The 22,703-nt window shown below is 31.9% G+C and overlaps 1 protein-coding gene across 6 annotated transcripts in view; it reads left to right on the top strand.

The window, feature by feature from the left end:
* The window catches only part of LOC142225870 (pseudouridylate synthase RPUSD2-like), a 515,296-nt gene that overhangs the window by 320,067 nt on the left and 172,526 nt on the right, over positions 1 to 22,703 (top strand). For all 6 annotated transcript variants that reach the window (XM_075295721.1, XM_075295716.1, XM_075295720.1 and 3 more), the window contains one exon: positions 8,728 to 8,815. In XM_075295721.1, the coding sequence (XP_075151836.1) occupies positions 8,728 to 8,815 (88 nt within the window). The remainder of the gene's footprint in view (positions 1 to 8,727; positions 8,816 to 22,703) is intronic.

Genomic DNA, 22,703 nt, shown 5'->3' on the forward strand with positions numbered 1-22,703 from the left:
AAGTGCATATCGGGCGTAAGATATATATGGGGGATATATCTAAATCTAAACCGATTTCAACCAAAAACTTTGTCGGTGGCCATGTAAGTTAATATCGGACAATAGATATATATGGGAGCTATCTAAATTTGAACCGATTTCCTCCAAATTTTGCACTCTTGGCTGTACTACTAATTAGACTCCTCGTGCAAATTTTCAAACAAGTCAGTATAACAGGTCGCTCTTTAAGGGAACTATGTTGAATAATAAAAACGAATTTTGACAAAAATAATTTGTTTTTCTTTGTTAGACCGGGGACTTATCAGCCAACCTGTTACTCGTACCCCACTTTGTAAAAATTTTGCAAAAAAAAAAATTGTGGAACCCATATCTTGCGAACTATAATTGCACACGCACGCGAACTTTTTTCTACCAAGCAAAGAAAAAATCATCGAAATCGGTTCAAAATTGCGGAGTTGTTCATTTTGATAAAAATGTGCTGACTGGTATATAATAGTGTAGGTAAAATTTCATAGTGACACGAAAAACTGACCAAATCACTTTAAGTAACATTTTAACTAATTTTAAATAGTCTCATTCACTGTAAAATAGTTTCATATAATAATTATTGCGAAATTTTCAAAAAATTTGTGAAATTTGAACTAACTGGGTACAAGTGCGATTAATTAGATTGAAGTTCAAAACTTGTTATAAATTACGAGCTACATTTTTTTGTGTAGTCTCTCTATTTGAAATTGTACATCGCTTGCATAAGATTCAACATTAGTTTGAGAACATAAAGAGGAGCTGATCTTAACTGGTCATTGTTTCTATCTCGTATACTACTATACTACAGAAGAATTTTGAAAATGTAACTTATATTCCCCATTTTGAGATTTTCACAAAGCGTTGTTAAAACCAGGAAAATTTAATGCCCTGGTGTACTTTTTAACTACAACTTACGAAAACACTCCCTCTCATACACCCTCAAAAAAATATATATCTTTTGTAACATATAGCCCTAACACATTTTGCTTCAAACATATATATTTTCAGGATTGGTCCAAACAAAATATTGTTTGTAGTGCTCAAACATATTATGTTTCACCTTAGCCATACGCTTTTAGAAAATGTAATGAAATTTTCTTTGTGTACATGCACGGATGAAAAAGACTGTTATTCATATGTTTGGCTATAAACATTATATGTTTGGAGCACAAATTTTTAAACACAATATTTTTGAGTGCAAGCATATAATGTTCATAAACTGGCATAACATGTTTGGGACATATATGTTAATATGTTAGAACATATTATGTTTGGGACATAAAATATTTGTAAATATAATATGCTTGGATGCAAACATATATTAATTTAGAAATAGCCTATAAACATATATGTGTTTAGTAGCTTGGAGCGCTATTTAACAGGGAGCGATATTGAATTAAGTTGGTGGTTGTTGCTTGTTATTACAAAATTAACATTTTATTTTTCCTTGGGCAATTGATCAGCTACTTCTTTGATCCTTACAAACTGTGTGGTCCGCTGTTCGAATCCCCGTCAGGCAAAAGGTAAAATTAAAATAAAAAAAATCATACAATTGAATAATTTCTTCTACAATGTTTGTATTACAGAAAAAGGGGCTAAGAACTAAAAAATCTCGTGGAAGTGAGAAAGATGTGGGGGAATATACAATTGGGCAGAAACAAAATTTTGAGCATTTAGGTCGAAAACCTATGTTGTTAGCACCTATATTACCCGTTTATTTTCATAATTCATTATGATTGTAAATATATAAATAAATAAATACAATTTTGAGCACAATATTGTTTGTGAGAATTTTTTTAAGCATATAATATTTTTGGGTGCAAAATGCTTCCAAACATATTATATGTTCACATAATAACATATTGTTTTTTGGAAGACAACATTATTGAATTTGGATGCAAAAATACAAAATGTTTGGAACTTAGACTATCCAAACATATATTGTTTAGACCAATATGCTTTCAAAAATATTATATATTGGAAGATCAAACATATAAATGTTTGGGCAATACCCAAAAATATATATGCTTGAAGCAAAATATGTTTGGGAGTATATGTTACAGAAGCGATTTTTTGTGAGCGTGTGGACGAAAAAGACTGTTTTTCATATGTTTGGGTGTAAAAATTATATGTTTGGAACTCAAATTTTTTAACACAATATTTTTAAGTGCAATCATATAATATTCATAAACTAGCATAACATGTTTGGGACATATATGTTAATATGTTAGGACATATTATGTTTGGGACATAAAATGTTTGTAAATATAATATGCTTAGATGCAAACATATATTAATTTGGAAATTACTTATAAAATTGATAAATTGTTAAAAAATTTGAGTTCCAAATATATAATTTTTACACCCAAACATGTGAAAAACAGTCTTTTTCGTCCGTGTAGAAGAAAAATCAGCTAAAAGTAAAGAACAAAATCATTGGCGCCAAATCATGACCATTTTAACCCCCCCATTAGTTCATTGTTACTAACTTTGGGAATCGTACGAAAATTTTCCTTTGCGTTAGTTCATATTGCATTTATGTGTACGGTCATTGAACTTTATACACTCAAACATATATATTTTCAGAATTTGTGCAAACTTATTTTATGTTTCACCCTAAGCATATATTTTTAAGGCTCCGAATGCGCAATTTAGTGTGTAAATTGAATAATGTTTAGAGTAAAGCAATTACAATTTTTGATGGTGATGAATGCAAGCTCATTTATCAACACAAAAAATATGTCTCTCAAGAGGAGCACCATTCTCATTGTGTTAAGTTATCTCCATCTCCATCTCCATCGTCATCTTTATCTTTTTTCTCAAAACATTTGCAACCACATTCCCTGTTGAAAATAAGCCGTAATTATAATAAAAATAAAAATATTAATAACCTTACAAGTGTGTTGGAGGTCATGATCTCGTTGAATAATACATGCAGATGGCATTTCCCTGGATGCATATGACAATATTTATCACATGGAACAAAATGTTTTTGTAGACTTCCGACAGCATAATACCCTCGACTCTATAAATCGGGTCAATAACTTGTTCAGAAAAACACCCCAGACCATAATATTGCCCCCACCATGATTGACGGAACCTTTTGTATTTCTTCGATTAAGACTTTCCTTTCAGCTTTCGTACTAAATTTCTACCATCCGATCCATGCAAGTTAAACTTTGAGTCATAGGAAAATATAACATATTTCCACTGCTCCTCAGGCCATTTATTAATTGTTGCATAGTTAATTTGATTACACCCTCAAAAATAAAAAAATCGCTTCTCTAACATATGTTCCAAACATATTTTGTAGGAAGCACATATATTATTGGATATTGCCGAAACATGTCTGCCTTGCATGCAAAGGGTCGTGGATTCAATCCCTGCTCCGACCGAACACCATTTTTTTTACATTTATTTTTACATATATTCCAAAAGTATAAACGATTTATTGAAAAAAATAACAATTTTGTACCAAAAAATTGTATAAAAGTTTGAAATTTTTGAAGAAATTCAAAAACTCTAACAAGAGAAGAACGTGAAATCGAATATAAACATAAATAATTTTACAATACGAGTATATACATAAATTTATTTAGGTATGATTTTTTTTACCAATATTTAATACCATCTTAAATGGATTTAAAAATGTTCGTACATATTTAGAAGTACAAATAAATATAAATATTTATTAACGAATAAGTTTGTGTTTAACCTTGGACCTTTAAGGTCGGTATTAAGTTGGCATTATCGCTCTAAACTTGTCATGTTTTCACGTTTACTTATCTTTAGTAATTCATTTTACAGAAAATAAACTTTTTCAATTGTACTTAACTTCACCAAAATGGTAAATAAAAGACATAAAATGCTGCTCTCAAGTCAAAAACATATGCTGTTGTTTTAAATCTATATTCTCTTGGTTCCGAATGTCTATTCTCTTTACTCCGAATACTCATTTTAATATTCAAATTAAATAATATTTAGACTTAAGCATATAAATTTTTTGGCGAAGCCTTATTAACATGCCAAGCGCATAGCCAAAACAAATGAACACAGTTTTTCGAAACAACATACAAGCAGTTTCACAGAAATTGCTCTCTTTTGACTCTCTCGCTGTGTTATGTTGACTTCTTTCGTCAACCCTCCCGGTTTCCATCTCTATTTCTTTCTCTATACTCTCTCTCTCTCTCTGTCGTTCTCTTAATAAAATATCACAACATATATATGTTTACTCGAAATTTGTAAATGTATATATGTTTACATTCACATATATTATTTTTATGAAACATTCATGTCCCAAACATTACATATTCTAACATATTATATGTGTCCCAAACATTTAATGCTAGTTTAGGAACATTACATGTTTGCACTTAAATATATTGTGTTTAAAAAATTCTGCCCGAAACACATTTTGTTTATATCGGAACATATGTAAAACATATTTTTCTATCAGTGTATATGATCTTCTTCTGGCGTAGTCTTAGGTTTTCTTCTACCTCAGTGCACAGTTTTTGTGCATCCTCTGTTTATAACTCGATACGCAGTTGACATGGGGACATTGTACCCCAGCAAAAACTCTCATTACCCGGTAATCTAGTAGGTAAGCCTATTTAAAAATTAATAACCACTTATTAATTGGCATCGCTTCGGATTACATTTACATACGCATGTCCTAGGAGGAAAGTACTTCTCCCCAGGCATACTTTCGGCCATAAAATAAGTAGTGCATTTAAAGCATTTAATCACCTAATATGTAATGACTTATTCGTAGATACACCAAAGCTTGCAAAATAGCCACTTATTGTCTCAGGCAACCAAATCTCGAAAATATTGACTTCTATCGCCGATTACAATGGATCAAAATATGGCGAGTGGTGCTGTAATAGGAGAACTACTTGAATAGAAATAGAATATTGTATAAATAAACAAAAAATCTAATAAATAATCTAAATAAGATTACACTCAAATTAATTTCACACTTAAAATAGAAATAAATGTAGGTTGTTTAAGGGAGTTGGATTCGTGAATTACGTTATAATATATCCAGTAGCCAATTCACATAAGGTTCGAAATCTACTAAAAGTGGATTTTAAGTCTCTTTTTTATAAGGCAAATGGCATTTGAAATTTAGTTTAAGCGCATTTTGGAAGTGTAATGTCAATGAGGTATAAGAAAGCATTTATTTAAAACATAATATAATAATGTCATTAAACACAATTATTATGAAATATTTGTGATAAAAAATTCTTAACGGAAAAATCTTCAGAATTACTCTTACATTACATATTCTTTTTGATTTTTTATGTAAGTGCTCGATTATGTGAATAATTATATTAACTACAACTGCCTAAAAATTTGAGAATAACAATTCGAAAATTACCGAGAAGTATTTATTTTTGTCATTACAAGTTAGTCATTATAACTCGCCGCAATGTAATGCAACGTGTAATGACAGCTTTACTCCTGGTAATGTCAATTGTAATGAGATGTGGTTACCTAGTTTTTGCTGGGACTCTTCCGAAATTCATTTTTGTGATACCCCAACTTTAAAACTATCGATATTTTGATTAACCTGTTGCTGGTCATTTTATCGAGTTATTATAAAATTAGAGCGTAAAGGCCTATGGCGATCAGTTTATGGCCAAATTAGGCAATCTACTTAACAATATTCGTACATGGACGAAAATACTGTTTTTCATATGTTTGGGTGTACAAATTATATGTTTGGAACTAACATTTTTTAACACAATATTTTTAAGTGCAAGCATACAATGTTCATAAACTAACATAAAATGTTTGGGACATACAATGTTTGTAAATATAATATGCTTGTATGTAAACATATATTAATTTAGAAATATCTTATAAACATATATGTGTTTAGAAAGAGAGAACTAGAGAGCATGCTGCAAGTAAAAGAATGAAAGTAACCAATTGGCGCCTTAAAACTATATATACACAAAGAACATTTCATTAATTTTTTTGTCTATCAGTGTATGCCTAAGGTGAAACATAATATATTTGAACAATACAAACAATAGTTTGCTTGGACCAATCCTGAAAATATATATGATTGAGAAGCAATTTTTTTGAGGGTGTATAGTGCCATTTTTGTACGTTTAATCTATCCTCTTATAACTATTTCAAATGTTTTGAACCGGTCGAATCATACGATTCTATACCTTTCGGAAAATATCAATATGTTATAACAGTCCATCTATTTACCCAATAAGACCCTTGCCCTAATTTGAAAATACCACTCAATAAAGATTAAGTGGAAGCAGAACAATAGAATTATTATTATGGGAAATATGTATACCTAAATTAAGTTCATGGTAGGTTTAGTTGCAAATGTTTTGAACAGCACTGTATATGTTTATATTAAAATTCCAAATTATTATATTTTTGTATCCAGATATATTACATTTAAGAAAATGTGATGTCCCAAACATAATATGTTCGAACATATTAACTTATATGTCCCAAACATGTCATACCAGTATATGCGTGCACTTAAAACTGTTAATGTGCTAAAAAATTGAGTGTCAAACATATAATTTTTACACCGACACATATGAAAAACAGCCTTTTTCGTCCGTGTACCCACGTTTAGTTCATAAAATGTTTGAGACACACTTAACAAAAGGAAAATTTCATTAAGCTGTGGAAAATTTCAAAAACAAAAAATTTAATTTAATTAAAGCAAATATTTTTTGCAATAAAAATAAGTTAAATTTAGCGTTAGTTTAATTACTGATTTTATTTCAGTGTGTAAATATTTTCATTTCTCTAGGATAATGTTTAATATTTACAATATGGAATCTCAGTTATGTATACAAAATTGAAAACAACCCCCACTTTATAGAACAATAGCTAAATACCACAGAATGGTTGAACTTAATTTCTTAACCCTTGCGACCCTAAAGTTGCCTGTGGGTAACTTTTTGTGTGTTTGAGACTCACTGTCAGCGTTTTTTTTGTTCATAAAACTGTAAAGGTATCGAAAGCTACAAGTGTTTTCTTCAAGTTGAATGAAAAATCAGCTAATTTGGTTGTCAATTAGCAAACACTTTTTTCATTAATACGCACGTGCCTCAAGAAAAAAATATTTGCGAATTTAAAAAGAGGGACTTTTTTCAAAAATTATAAAAAAAAATGATGAACGTTTTTATTAAATCTGTTGTAGTACACGACAAATAAAATATTTCTGGAAGTCAAATCTTAGAACTGCAAAAAACAACAGATGAGAAGTTTTTAAAATAGAAAAGTTGCCTGTGGGTAACTTTGGGCAATTGTGGTGTAAAATTACATATTTTTGGACATAAGACCTAGAGAGAAAGATTTGACAAACAATGATTTTGAACAAATTTTCAACTTCGATTGGGATGTCCCAGTGACGAGAAATGCGGCGATGATGTGGAAAACATATATGCAGTGCAGGTGGGAATTTGGAAGGAATCGTAAAAAGGGGAGGAAGCCATAGATATCGAACTTGTTGGCAACATACTAGTGGATTAGCACGAATATTGGCGCTTTATAATAATTTGGTTTTTTTTCACCGCCAGATTAAAAAAAAAAAAAATTTCGTCAGTCACGCGTCATTCACGCGAATGAAATTTAAATGAAATCTTGTGAATGTGGGTGAACGGGACTAAATAAAAATGTGTGGCGCGTGAGTAAAAATCAAATTGGGTTCGTGATTGTGAGTGAAATTTCTCCGAAATCACGCTCCCGATAAAAATTCACTTTCACGATCCAACTCACGAACAAGATAAAATTCACCTTCACGATAAAATTCATGTTCACGATAAAATTCATGTTCATGATAAAATTCACACTCACGGTAAAACAGAGACACAAAAAGTCACAATCACGAACAAATTCATGTTCACGATTAAATTCAAGCTCACCGATTTTAATCACCTTTACTTATTTAATCACGCTTAAGATTTCAATAGCGTGAGTCACGAGAAATTTCGTGAATTACGAGAATTTTATTGAGCCACGAAAATTGTCGTGTTCCGAAAATATTCGTGATTCACGAGATTTGTCGTGAATTACGAAAATTGTCGTGGATCGTGCGAAAGCGTGAGGCATAAACGTTGTTCATGTGTGAGCGTGCGCGAGTATGACTTTTTCATTTCGTGAGTGTGAATTCCTACCCACATGGCGTGCGAGAGACAAATATATCTTCGTGAATGTGTTTGAGCGTGATTGAAATTCCACTCACGTGCGCATCTAAGTATATATTTACTGTAAAAATGACAAAAAACTTAAAAAATCCAATAAGACGTAATACGTCTATCATTACAAAACAAACTATTTTGTAGTCACAATTGCCAAAAGTTGCCCACAGGCAACATTCTCTACCGCCTAAACGAATGGGCGTGGCGACCCGACATTTTGGCTAGACGCTTCTTAAATGACTTCAACATGATTAAAAGTCGAAAGGGTTAATGTGTGTAGGTTAGTATTATTATGATATTTCAGTTCACACATATAATTTTTACACCGAAACATATGAAAAACTGTCTTTCTCTGTAGCCTACAGAAAAAAAGGAAAAAGTGACTGAAATTTGCATAGTAAATAGTAAGCATGTTCTAAAATAAGTAAATTTTTCTGGTGTAAATTAATATTTAACTAATTTCTACTTCATTTTCTACCCATAAATAATTGTCGCTCTTATGTAATTTCAGACATGAAGTTCCTGTTACCAGTGAACCGATTACAATCGTGCACATGGACGATGATATTGTTGTTGTGAATAAGCCTGCCTCCATACCTGTGAGTATTGTTAAATAATTATTGTATTTTTTTTTTTATTTTCATCTATGGATTAAACCCTTACAGACTAACAGTAATATATTACATTATATACATATCGTTTGTTAATATATCAAGTATTTAATAATAATGTTATCTTTTTCTTTACATTGTATTTCTCTTCTGACAAATCAAGGTAATAATAAAATTTATTGAATTTTTTACAAAGACGGCGAAGTGGATCGTTGTTTTCAAAGTTCGTTCGAAAGTATTCAATGTGGAGCAGTTCAAAGTTGCGGGTAGGTCTAAAGGGTACATTGAATGATATTCTGTTAATAAGGAAGTCAGATTTAAATCTTCCGTTAATTAAATCAACCATAAAACAGATATTCAGCATGGTACGTCTACTTTTCAGTGTAGGTAATTTGATGATCGATAGTCTTTCTTTGTAAGACGGCAAGGTTTGAGGTGTCCAGTTATTCCGATGTGAACAAAAGAGTAAAAATTGTTTCTGAACAGATTCAATACGATTGAAATGAATTTGGTACTGTGGGTCCCAAATTACAGATCCATATTCCAGGATAGGACGCACAAGTGAAGTATATAAGTTTCTTGTAACAAATGGGTCAGAAAATTTCTTACTCCAGCGCTTGACAAATCCAAATGATCCATAGGCCTTATTTACAGTCATAGAAATGTGAGATCTAAAATTTAGCCTGCGATCCAAAAGTATTCCAAGATCTTTAAATGATTCAACAGTTTCAAGCGTTGTGCCATTCAAGTTATAATTCGTGTCGATATAATTTAATCTATAAAAAGTGATATGCTTGCATTTCCTTATGTTCAGTTCCACCATATTTGATGAGCACCATCTGTACATGCTATTCAGATCAGATTGGAGTAAGGATTGGTCATCACTATTCCGTATAACCTTTATAATTTTAACATCGTCAGCATACATGAGAGTGTAACCATATTTAATGGCTGATGGAAGGTCATTTATAAATAAGCAGAACAATAGAGGGCCAAGATGACTGCCTTGTGGAACACCAGAAGGCACATGTATTGATTTTGAAATAATGTTATCAAATACTACAAATTGTGTACGATTCTTTAGATAACTTTCAAATCATGATACCATTAATTCACTGAAGCCCATGCGATGCAGTTTGTACATTAAAAGTGAATGGTTTACTTTGTCAAACACCTTACTAAAATCAGTATAAATGACATCAGTCTGTAAACGATCTCTAAAGCCTTCATTAACCATTGTAGTCAATTCCAAGATATTTGTTATGGTCGAACAAGATTTACGGAAGCCGTGTTGTTTAGGCGATAGAAGAGAGGAGACTTGATGATTCAAAATATCAGAAATAATTTTCTCCAACAGTTTTGGAATAGCACTTAATTTAGCAATGCCTCTATAATTCGTAATATCTGACTTGTTTCCATTTTTAAATAGCAGAATGATATATGAATTCTTGCACAACGTAGGAAAGTGACCTGTGCGCAAAGATTCATTAAACAGAAATGAAAGAGCAGTCGAAAGAGAATGAGCACAATATTTGAGGATGTTACTGGGAATCCCATCAGGGCCCGGGCGATATGAACATTTTATCTTTTCCATATAACTCATCACAATATCAGGAGAAATAAATGGAGTAGTGAATGTCGAATATTCCTGTATCTTATATGGGTACGCATCAGATTGCTTGAAATCCTTATGGCAGTAAGTTGTTGCAAAGAACTTTGAAAACAAATTACATATAGATTCATTATCATCCCCTTCAACAGCACCATAGCGAAGGGTTCTTGGATACACATTTGATTGACGTTTAGAATTAACAAATCTGTAAAATGACTTTGGATTAAGCTTCAGTTCATTTTTAATTTTCGATAAATAATTGTTATAGGATTGTTTATTCCACAGGTTGTATTCTGCACGAGCAATTGAGTAGTTTGCATAGTCAGTTACAGATCCAGATTTTTTATACTTTTTATAAAGTTTATTCTTTCTATTCTTCAAGTTACGTAATTTACTGTCATTCCAAGGTGGACCAGTGTTAGAAGTTATTCGAATTAATGGAACAGATTGTGCAATGAATGAATTCAAAGTTTCATAAAATGTATTTATTGATTCATCAAGATTTCTCGCTGGTAAGATTTTATTCCAATCCAATTCCAATAGTAATGAGTTCAGTTTTTCGTAATCAGTTCTATTAAAAGAGAATATTTTATCAGTTTTCAATACGAGTTTTTTTCGCATAGATCTCGAAAAAAACATATTTATATTCATACAGACAGTGGGATGATGAACATCTTCAGGATTTACAACGGCATTGACGCGTGATAAAAACACATCTTTTAGTTAATTTGTAAAAAATTAATCAAGTAATTTATTTTTCGAATTTTGTATGTTGCTAATTTGAAAAAGACCATCTTTTAACAAGTTTTCAACAAATTCAGATTGATATCCTTTTCTTAGCATTGGTATGGAGTATTTCATTTCCTCACAATATTTCCATGTAATAGATGGAATGTTAAAATCACCAGACAAAACAATCAAATCAGAGGATCTCGCAGTAGATAGGACCGATTGGATAGCAGTCAAATGAGCATTATAAACATCGTCACAAGAACCAGGAGGAATATAGGAGGAAGTCACAAACAATGAATTATGGCGGCACCTTATTTTCACTCCTAAATATTCAATTTGAAGTTCATTTGGAATATCAATTTTTGATTAAGCAAATTTCGAAGAAACAGCAATTAGGACGCCGCCACCAGATTTCTTCAAACCATTTGTGCGGTCACATCTATAAATTTGGTACTTGTCGCATAAGATTTCAGTATTTAAGATATTTCTTTGAAGCCAGGTTTCAGTAAATATAATCAAATCATAATCAAAGCCAAAGCTATCCGTATATAGGTTGCATAATTTTGTGTTAAGTCCCCTAACATTCTGATAAACTAAAGTAAAATTCGTATCAGACAGGGTTTTATTCAGTTTTTTGATTGCTCAACGGGACGTGCAGGTAAACGGGCAACTCTATCTCTAAAAACAAATTCATGCACCACAGCTCTGTAAGGCCAAAATTCCGGATTGACCACTGTGTCAAAAATGTCCTCAGGTACGAAAATTTTGAATGACGACTTGTTCCTCCTCTCTACAAATTGCAGTTTAGATACCTTAATGTCTACATTTGCATTCAGTTTTGATTTTATGTAGAAATGAATATCATCCTCAGTTGTTTCTGGAGCAAAACGGGCAGCAAAAATGGTTTTCATTGGGGGTAAGACCCTTAAAGGTTTTGGAGCTGAACCAGCAGGCGATTGATTTGTAGGTGTATTAAAAGGAGAAAAGAATGCATTAGTATCAGTTAACACAGTAGCTGGTGCCACTACTGTTCCAGTGTTCAGTGAATTCGAATGCGACGGGGTAATAATAATAGGTGGAATAGGTAAAGGTGCAGTTTCAGCGTTGTTAGTAGGAATGACAACAGTCTCTGAATCCTGAATATTATTATTGGCGTTAACTAGTGTCGGAGAAATTGTTTCAATCTCATTGTTAGATGAATTCTTGTTAGATTTAGATTTCTTCCTTTTTCTGGAATTTTCAGTTGGTGATTGTAACACTATGCCCAAGTTTGAAGAATTATCAAGAAGATTCTTATATTTTTTAAAGCGATCTGAGATCAAATCAAAATCCCTCGAAATATCATCGAGTCTGGCTCTACAGTTTTTAAAAAAGGTAAAAAACTCGCCATCAATATGTTTGCACTTTTCACAGCACCACCGCAGACCCTTATCTTCACGTAAGTTGTCAATTGTGCGTGCTGCTAATTGCGCACATTTTGAATGGTAACTTGTTGAACAAATCCAGCACGAAATCATTTGTTCATCCAATTTAGTGATACGACACGATGGTATAGGGCAAGCCATTTTTAAATTTTTCTTAATATGTCAAAGACAAGAATGTATGTCCAAGAAAGTAGAATTGCCATTTTCGAATTTCGAAAATTTGAAAGTTGTGCTGGATTGTGCTAGGTTTGTGCCGATTTGTGCTGCAATTTGTTTTTTTAAATTTTATCAAATAGCCGAGATATTTGGAAAAAACTTTTTTCAACAAAATTTTTGCCAGAATCGCCATTTTCGAAATTCGACATTTTGACAGTTGTGCTGAGTTGTGCTAGCCGAGCACATTATTGTGCCGTTTAAATAAAAATTCTATCTCTTATAGTTTCCGAGAAATTCTAAAATTTCGAAAAATTTCCAGAATCGCCATTTTCGAATTTCGAAAATTTTAATATTGTTTTAAACCGTTATCGACTTGTGCTAAGTTGTGCCGTTGAGATCACCTTTCTATCTCAAGCCGTTTCCGAGAAACAGCCAAATTAAATTTTTAAAAAAGTTCAAAAATATGTGTTTGAAAAACGCCAAAATTTAAATTTTCGAATTTCAAAAAACTGAACGTAGTGCCAATTTGTGCTAGGTTAGTACTCATTTGTGCCGTTTGAATCAACTTTCTATCTCAAAACGTTTTGGAGGTATTTGCAAAAACTTTTTTTAAAAAATGTCAATTTATGCCAAAATCGTGAAAATTTAAAATTATCGAATTTCAAAAAACTGAATTTTGTGGCAATTTATGCTAGGTTAGTACTCATTTGTGCCGTTTGAATCAACTTTCTATCTCAAACCGTTTTGGAGATATTCGCAAAAACTTTTTTTAAAAAATGCCAATTTATGCCAAAATAGTCAAAATTTAAAATGATCGAATTTTAAAAAACTGAATGCTGTGCCAATTTCTGCTAGGTTAGTACTCATTTGTGCCGTTTGAGTCAACCTTCTATCTCAAACCGTTTTGTAGATATTCGCAAAAACTTTTTTTAAAAAATGCCAATTTATGATTGAAAATAGTCAAAATTTAAAATTATCGAATTTCAAAAAACTGAATTTTGTGCCTTCTATCTCAAACCGTTTTGGAGATATGCGCAAAAACTTTTTTTAAAAAATGCCAATTTATGATTGAAAATTTAAAATTTTCGAATTTCAAACAACTGAATGTTGTGCCAATTTGTGCTAGGTTAGTACTCATTTGTGCCGTTTGAATCAACTTTCTATCTCAAACCGTTTTGGAGATATTCGCAAAAACTTTTTTTAAAAAATGCCAATTTATGCCAAAATCGTCAAAATTTAACATTTCCGAATTTCAAAAAACTGAATGTTGTGCCAATTTGTGCTAGGTTAGTACTCATTTGTGCCGTTTGAATCAACTTTCTATCTCAAACCGTTTTGGAGATATTTGCAAAAACTTTTTTTAAAAAATGCCAATTTAGGATTGAAAATAGTCAAAATTAAAAATTTTCGAATTTTAAAAAACTGAATGTTGTGCCAATTTGTGCTAGGTTAGTACTCATTTGTGCCGTTTGAATCAACTTTCTATCTCAAACCGTTTTGGAGATATTCGCAAAAACTTTTTTTTAAAAAATGCCAATTTATGATTGAAAACAGTCAAAATTTAAATATTTCGAATTTCAAAAAACTGAATGTTGTGCCAATTTGTGCTAGGTTAGTACTCATTTGTGCCGTTTGAATCGACTTTCTATCTCAAACCGTTTTGGAGATATTCGCAAAAACTTTTTTTAAAAAATGCCAATTTATGATTGAAAATAGTCAAAATTTAAAATTTTCGAATTTCAAAAAAAAAACTGAATGTTGTGCCAATGGAAAGGAAATGGCAAACATATTGTTTAAAATGGTCCTATAATTTTATTATCATTTATCGTCTTCTATTTTGGTATGATCACAGGTTTCCATGACTTAATTCGTTTGATAACAGGCAATTTCAGACGTGGTCATATACATGCAAAATGTAGGTCGAGGTCATATACAGGTAAATTTGGGAAATCCGTGCTCCGTACCACTGCAATACAGGTAACAATCCACCGATTCATTCATAAATTCTGAATAGACTTCCTTATCTGTGAATGAATAAGAAGTAACAAATCGAATTATAGGATTTCCCAATAATGTGAGAGTTGAAAACGCATGTGATCTACCATGTATAGAGTGTACCTGTACTCATTTATGATTTGTAAGAATTTATCCTATTCAATGAAGCGTGGTTTACACTTTCCCAATCAATTAAAACCGTAACCTTAAACTGTAAACACCTACATAGTCATATCAAAAGTGCTTATATTCGAAGTTTCTGTGCCAATTTTTGTATCAGTTTTTATAAAAGTGAAATCTAAAATGAGTTCGGAAAAGAGTTCTATCAATTGTGAATCCGTTGATAACAATAAAACTAACGTCGTTCCAGAAATTAGTAAAGTGAAGAAATCGTCTGCAAATCAAGTTCATAATAAAATCGAAAATTTAAGAGAACTTATTCGTGAACCCAAATTTTCCAACGTGATTGATTCAAAAGGAAATGTAGCCCCTCCGTCCGCAAACGTGTATAAAAATTTAAGCGATTCGTTACAAAATTGTAATAAAATGAAACGAATCAAACGAGGTTAACAGTTCATCCGATACATCATCTAACATCGTTGAATTCAAAATTTTAAATTTTGACTATTTTCAATCATAAATTGGCATTTAAAAAAAAAAAAGTTTTTGCGAATATCTCCAAAACGGTTTGAGATAGTAAGTTGATTCAAACGGCACAAATGAGTACTAACCTAGGACAAATTGGCACAAAATTCAGTTTCTTGAAATTCGATAATTTTAAATTTTGACGATTTTGGCATAAATTGGCATTTTTTAAAAAAAAGTTTTTGCAAATATCTCCAAAACGGTTTGAGATAGAAAGTTGATTCAAACGGCACAAATGAGTACTAACCTAGCACAAATTGGCACAACATTCAGTTTTTTGAAATTCGATAATTTTAAATTTTCACTATTTTCAATCCTAAATTGGCATTTTTTAAAAAAAGTTTTTGCGAATATCTCCAAAACGTTTTGAGATAGAAAGTTGATTCAAACGGCACAAATGAGTACTAACCTAGCATAAATTGGCACAAAATTCAGTTTCTTGAAATTCGATAATTTTAAATTTTGACGATTTTGGCACAAATTGGCATTTTTTAAAAAAAGTTTTTGCGAATATCTCCAACACGGTTTGAGATAGAAAGTTGATTCAAACGGCACAAATGAGTACTAACCTAGCACAAATTGGCACAACATTCAGTTTTTTGAAATTCGAAAATTTTAAATTTTCACTATTTTCAATCCTAAATTGGCATTTTTTAAAAAAAGTTTTTGCGAATATCTCCAAAACGGTTTGAAATAGAAAGTTGATTCAAACGGCACAAATGAGTTCTAACCTAGCACAAATTGGCACAACATTCAGTTTTTTGAAATTCGAAAATTTTAAATTTTGACTATTTTCAATCATAAATTGACATTAAAAAAAAAAAGTTTTTGCGAATATCTCCAAAACGGTTTGAGATAGAAAGTTGATTCAAACGGCACAAATGAGTACTAACCTAGCACAAATTGGCACAACATTCAGTTTTTTGAAATTCGAAAATTTTAAATTTTGACTATTTTCAATCATAAATTGGCATTTTTTAAAAAAGTTTTTGCGAATATCTCCAAAACGAATTGAGATAGAAAGTTGATTCAAACGGCACAAATGAGTACTAACCTAGCACAAATTGGCACAACATTCAGTTTTTTTGAAATTCGGAAATGTTAAGTTTTGACTATTTTCAATCATAAATTGGCATTTTTTTAAAAAAGTTTTTGCGAATATCTCCAAAACGGTTTGAGATAGAAAGTTGATTCAAACGGCACAAATGAGTACTAACCTAGCATAAATTGGCACAAAATTCAGTTTTTTGAAATTCGATAATTTTAAATTTTGACGATTTTGGCATAAATTGGCATTTTTTAAAAAAAGTTTTTGCAAATATCTCCAAAACGTTTTGAGATAGAAAGTTGATTCAAACGGCACAAATGAGTACTAACCTAGCATAAATTGGCACAAAATTCAGTTTTTTGAAATTCGATAATTTTAAATTTTGACGATTTTTGCATAAATTGGCATTTTTTAAAAAAAGTTTTTGCAAATATCTCCAAAACGTTTTGAGATAGAAAGTTGATTCAAACGGCACAAATGAGTACTAACCTAGCATAAATTGGCACAAAATTCAGTTTTTTGAAATTCAATAATTTTAAATTTTGACGATTTTGGCATAAATTGGCATTTTTTAAAAAAAGTTTTTGCAAATATCTCCAAAACGTTTTGAGATAGAAAGTTGATTCAAACGGCACAAATGAGTACTAACCTAGCACAACATTCAGTTTTTTGAAATTCGAAAATTTAAATTTTGGCGTTTTTGAACTTTTTTAAAAATTTAATTTGGCTGTTTCTCGGAAACGGCTTGAGATAGAAAGGTGATTTCAACGGCACAACTTAGCACAAGTCGATAACGGTTTAATACAATATTAAAATTTTCGAAATTCGAAAATGGCGATTCTGGAAATTTTTCGAAATTTTAGAATTTCTCGAAAACTATAAGAGATAGAATTTTTATTTAAACGGCATAATAATGTACTCGGCTAGCACAACTCAGCACAACTGTCAAAATGTCGAATTTCGAAAATGGCGATTCTGGCAAAAATGTTGTTGAAAAATGTTTTTTCCAAATATCTCGGCTATTTGATAAAAATTTAAAAAAACAAATTGCAGCACAAATCGGCACAAACCTAGCACAATCCAGCACAACTTTCAAATTTTCGAAATTCGAAAATGGCAATTCTACTTTCTTGGACATCACAAATCAGCACAAATCGGCACAAACCTAGCACAATCCAGCACAACTTTCAAATTTTCGAAATTCGAAAATGGCAATTCTACTTTCTTGGACATAGCGTGCGTGCAAATTTTTTTTATTAATACCAAAATATAGTGTTGAGTGATTCACTGACAATAGTTAGTTTGTACTATTGATCATGCAGTTGCATTACAATAAATAGTTATTTTGGTAGTAAGATTTGTTGTACTGCGAAAGGGTAAACCTACTTTCAGAGTTGTATCATGTGAGCCATTTCTGCTAAACATACTAAACACAGCACATCAAATTGTCAACATACCATATGTTTTTTGTAGTCTCACAGTGCGCTGAATATACCCAATAAACACAAACGTTTGAAAAATGCTAAATTTCAACAATTTTTCAAACATTTTTTCAAAGGATTAGGGTAATATTCAAGTTGAGAAATTGTTGAGAAAATCGCGTTCTCAACAAAAAACAGACATTACCCTCAACAGTGAAATTCAACACATTAGCAATAATATCTCAAGTTTTATCCTCAAATTGAAATGCATCGCTACTCAATAATTTGTCAAACAATTTTCGATGCGAGTCAAATTCAAAATTAACATCGTTGCAAATACTTTTCAACCTACATTTGTATGAATGATATCGCCACTTCAAATTGAAAGTCAAAGCCAAAATTCTATGAATTTTGTATAATTTATTCATTTTCATCAAAATAAAATATATAATAATACACTACACTACAATACCAATTGACAAATAATAATCTTATTAAACATATTAACAAATAAGAACAAAACAAACAACAAAACTTTAAATATCTTAAACATTATTAGTAAACACTTTTGCATTGATAATTCGATTTCCTTCCTTTTGGTGTCATAAAACAGCATTAAAATGTATTAACCTGCGGGCAATTTGAAATTAGGAACGTACTGGACCGCGTGTTAGAATTGATTTCCAGCAGAAGGAATTCACAAAATATCCATTTTAAACTGATATTAGCATATGAATTAAACTGACGATCTGATGCACATTTTCATCCAGAAGTTGTTGATTTCAACAATTTGTTGTTTTTAACAATTTTAGTTGGTTGCACTTGTAATGTTTCTGGAAACTTTTTCTTGTCGATAAGCCACTCATTTTTCATTGGTCAGCTTCTTAATGTTTGCAAGAATGTAGCATCCAAAGATGTTAGTTTTCTGCAAAGAGATTTAAATTTAGTGACTTCTCTAAAGTATTGATTTAATTTTTCATATTGACGGACCAATTATTATAAAATATTTGAAGCAGTTCCAGTTAATTGTCCACCATTTTTTGTCGGTCAGCTTTTTAATGTTTTCAAGAACGTAAAATCCATAATTTTAATTTTCTGCAAAGAGATATACATTTAGTGACTTCTTTTTTTTATTAAATTTTATATTTTCACTTACCTATTTTTATAAACTATTTGGTTATTTGTCTAAAATTTTCCATTTTTTTAATTTCTTGCAATTGACCACGAACTTCGTTGCACAAATAAGTGTTGAAAACCACATGGTTTTTTCGTTGCATTTTGGGGTAGTGTTTTGTCAAAGTTTTCTCATATTATCTTCAACACCTTTTCAAAGATTTCGTCAATATTTTGGCAAATTGGAAGTAATTCGCAAACAATTTGAAGATGTATTGAAGATGAGCTATTTCAAGTCGAGTTGAATTTATGTTGAAAATTATATTTACCCTCAAACTGAAAAGTTCTTGCATTTGAAAAACGCTCATCCTGTGTTTATTGGGTAATTTCATTAACAGCGCAGAGAAAATTCCCAAAATTTTGTCGCGTTCTTCAATTTTTCTTTAGAATATTGTAAAATTACGCCAAAAAGTTTGCAAAAAATCGGGCTAGATGTTGAAGTATCGCCGGGTATTCGATTTTCCAGCAATTCCTCCGCCTAATGTGGTTAGACCATTTCACTCCAGTGGCCAAACAAGGTGATGATCAGGTAAAAAACAAATATTGATGCAGCCGGGCTACAAACACGTGCACTTCCCTTAACAGATATTTATATATCCTTGTTGGGTATTCTGATATCAAATCAACTTTTAGTACCTTTGGACGCTCGTATAAATGAAAACCAAAATTACCAAATATATTTCTTTTCAGGTATGGAGAAATAAAATTAATTTCCCGTTTTTCCGTGCAAATACCGTGTGTTTAAGAATATCTCAAATATGAGAATTATTCAACATCTGTGAGAAACTACCTTGGGAAAGACGAATCTCAATGACTTTTAGTAGTGATTAAACAGGATATATAATGGCAGATTATTATATATTTTTTAGGTTTACGATTCTTCGACTGGTCTTCTCGAACGCTCGATGGAAAAGGAAGTTAAAAATTTTTCCCTTAAAGCACGCAAAGTCTTGCTTGTCGATAAATCGTTAAGAGAATCGATTCTACAACAAAGTTCCACGATCTATACGTAGCCAAATTGCATTTACATTGTGTGGACGTGTTTTTAAGTTGCTCCAATTAAAACTAAAATTTCATTGTGAATATCTCGCTCAATTGGTACCCAAACATGTGCTTAATGTGATCTTAAGCTTTTGCATTCGTTTGAGTTATTTTGTGGTGAAAGATGTATTTTTTGAAGTTTTATAAAACTGCAAACCATTGAAAGCAATACAATTATTCAGGTTTTGTTGTTGTTTCGTGGTTTTTGTAAACAAAGAGAAAAGGCGCTTTGACCTGTGAGTACACAAATTAGAAACGTCATCTTACTCCTCACTCAACTGTGTAGGCCCGTGAAACGTCATTCCACTGTTCTCCTTTTGTTTTGATTGATAAAAGCTCACTTCAAAAGTTTTTCTGTGGTTGTTGATCAGGCTAAGTACTAATCACTGGTTGTTGAAATAACTAAGTACTGAATTTCTCTACAACTCTGATTTTGTATATGCCTTACTATACTTTGAACTTTACGTATTAATTGCAAAAAATTTCACATTTGAATTCAAGTCTGAATCATATATATATATTCATTGCGAAACATTGAAATTATTTTTGAAACCACATTTTTGTTTTTGACATATTAGGTTAGGTTAGGTGGCAGCCCGATGTATCAGGCTCACTTAGACTATTTAGTCCATTGTGATACCACATTGGTGAACTTCTCTCTTATCGCTGAGTGCTGCCCGATTCCATGTTAAGCTCAATGACAAGGGACCTCCTTTTTATAGCCGAGTCCGAACGGCGTTCCACATTGCAGTGAAACCACTTAGAGAAGCTTTGAAACCCTCAGAAATGTTACCAGCATTACTGAGGTGGGATAATCCACCGCTGAAAAACTTTTTGGTGTTCGGTCGAAGCAGGAATCGAACCCACGACCTTGTGTATGCAAGGCGGGCATGATGACCATTGCACCACGGTTGACATATTAAGAAAACTTATAAAATGACTTGTCCAATATCGTCGTGCCGTATCACTAAATTGGATGAACAAATGATTTCGTGCTGAATTTGTTCAACAAATTACCATTCAAAATGTGCGCAATTAGCAGCACGTATAATTGACAACTTACGTGCAAACATATTGATGGCGAGTTTTTTAACTTTTTTTAAAAACTGTAGAGCAAGACTCGATTATATTTCGAAGGATTTTGATTTGATGTCGGATCGCTTTACAAATTTTAAGAATCTTCTTGATAATTCCTCTAACTTGGACTCGTTACAATCACCAACTGAAAATTCTAGAAAAAAGAAGAAATCTAAAACTAACAAGAATTCATCAAACAATGAAACTGAAACAATTTCTCCGACACTATTTAACGCCAATAATATTCAGGATTCAGATACTGTTGTCATTCCTATTAAATAACAACGCCGAATTTGCTCCTTTACCTGTTCCACCAATTATTATTACCCCGTCGAATTCGAACTCACTGAGCACTAGACTAGTAGTGGCACCAGCTACTGCGTCAACCGAAACTAATGCATTCTTTTCTCCTTTTAATACACCTACAAATCAATCGCCTGCTGGTTCAGCTCCAAAACCTTTAAGGGTCTTACCTCCAATGAAAACCATTTTTGCTGCCCGTTTTGCTCCAGAAACCACTGAGGATGATATTCAATTCTATATAAAATCAAAACTGAATGCAAATGTAGACATTAAGGTAACAGCAATTTGTGGAGAGGAGGAACAAGTCGTCATTCAAAATTTTCGTACCTGACGAAATTTTTGACACAGTAGTCAGTCCCGAATTTTGGCCTTACAGAGCTGTGGTACACGAATTTGTTTTTAAAGATAGAGTTGCCCGTTTACATGCACGTCCCGTTGAGCAATCAAAAAACTGAAAAACCCTGTCTGATACGAACTTTACTATAGTTTATCAGAATGTTAGGGGACTAAATTATACAACCTATATACGGATAGCTTTGGCTTTGATTTGGCGGCGTCCTAATTGCTGTTTCTACGAAATATGCTTCATCAAAAATTTATATTCCAAACGAACTTCAAATTGAATATTTAGGAGTGAAAATAAGGTGCGGCCATAATTCTTTGTTTGTGACTTGGTCCTATATTCCTCAAGGTTCTTGTAACGATGTTTATAATGCTCATTTGATTGCTATCCAATCGGTCATAGCTACTGCAAGATCCTCTGATTTAATCGTTTTGTCTGGTGATTTTAATATTCCATCTATTACATGGAATTATTGTGAGGAAATGAATTATTCCGTACCAATGCTAAGAAATGGATATCATTCTGAATTTGTCGAAAATTTGTTAAAAGATGGTCTTTTTATACCCTCCACCATAGGATGGGGGGTATATTAACTTTATCATTCCGTTTGTAACACATCAAAATATTGCTCTAAGACCCCATAAAGTATATATATTCTGGGTCGTGGTGAAATTCTGAGTCGATCTGAGTATGTCCGTCTGTTGAAATCACGCTAACTTCCGAACTTGGCACAAGTAGTTGTTATTGATGTAGGTCGGATGGTATTGCAAATGGGCCATATCGGTCCACTTTTACGTATAGCCCCCATATAAACTCCGCTCCAATAGTTTTTGCAAATTCGTCTATCAGGCAGCGACCCGTTACAACCCTTGCAATTCTGCCATCGAACATTTGCCATCGTGACAG

Source organism: Haematobia irritans, chromosome 2, assembly GCF_050003625.1.
Source record: "Haematobia irritans isolate KBUSLIRL chromosome 2, ASM5000362v1, whole genome shotgun sequence".
NCBI lineage: Eukaryota > Metazoa > Arthropoda > Insecta > Diptera > Muscidae > Haematobia > Haematobia irritans.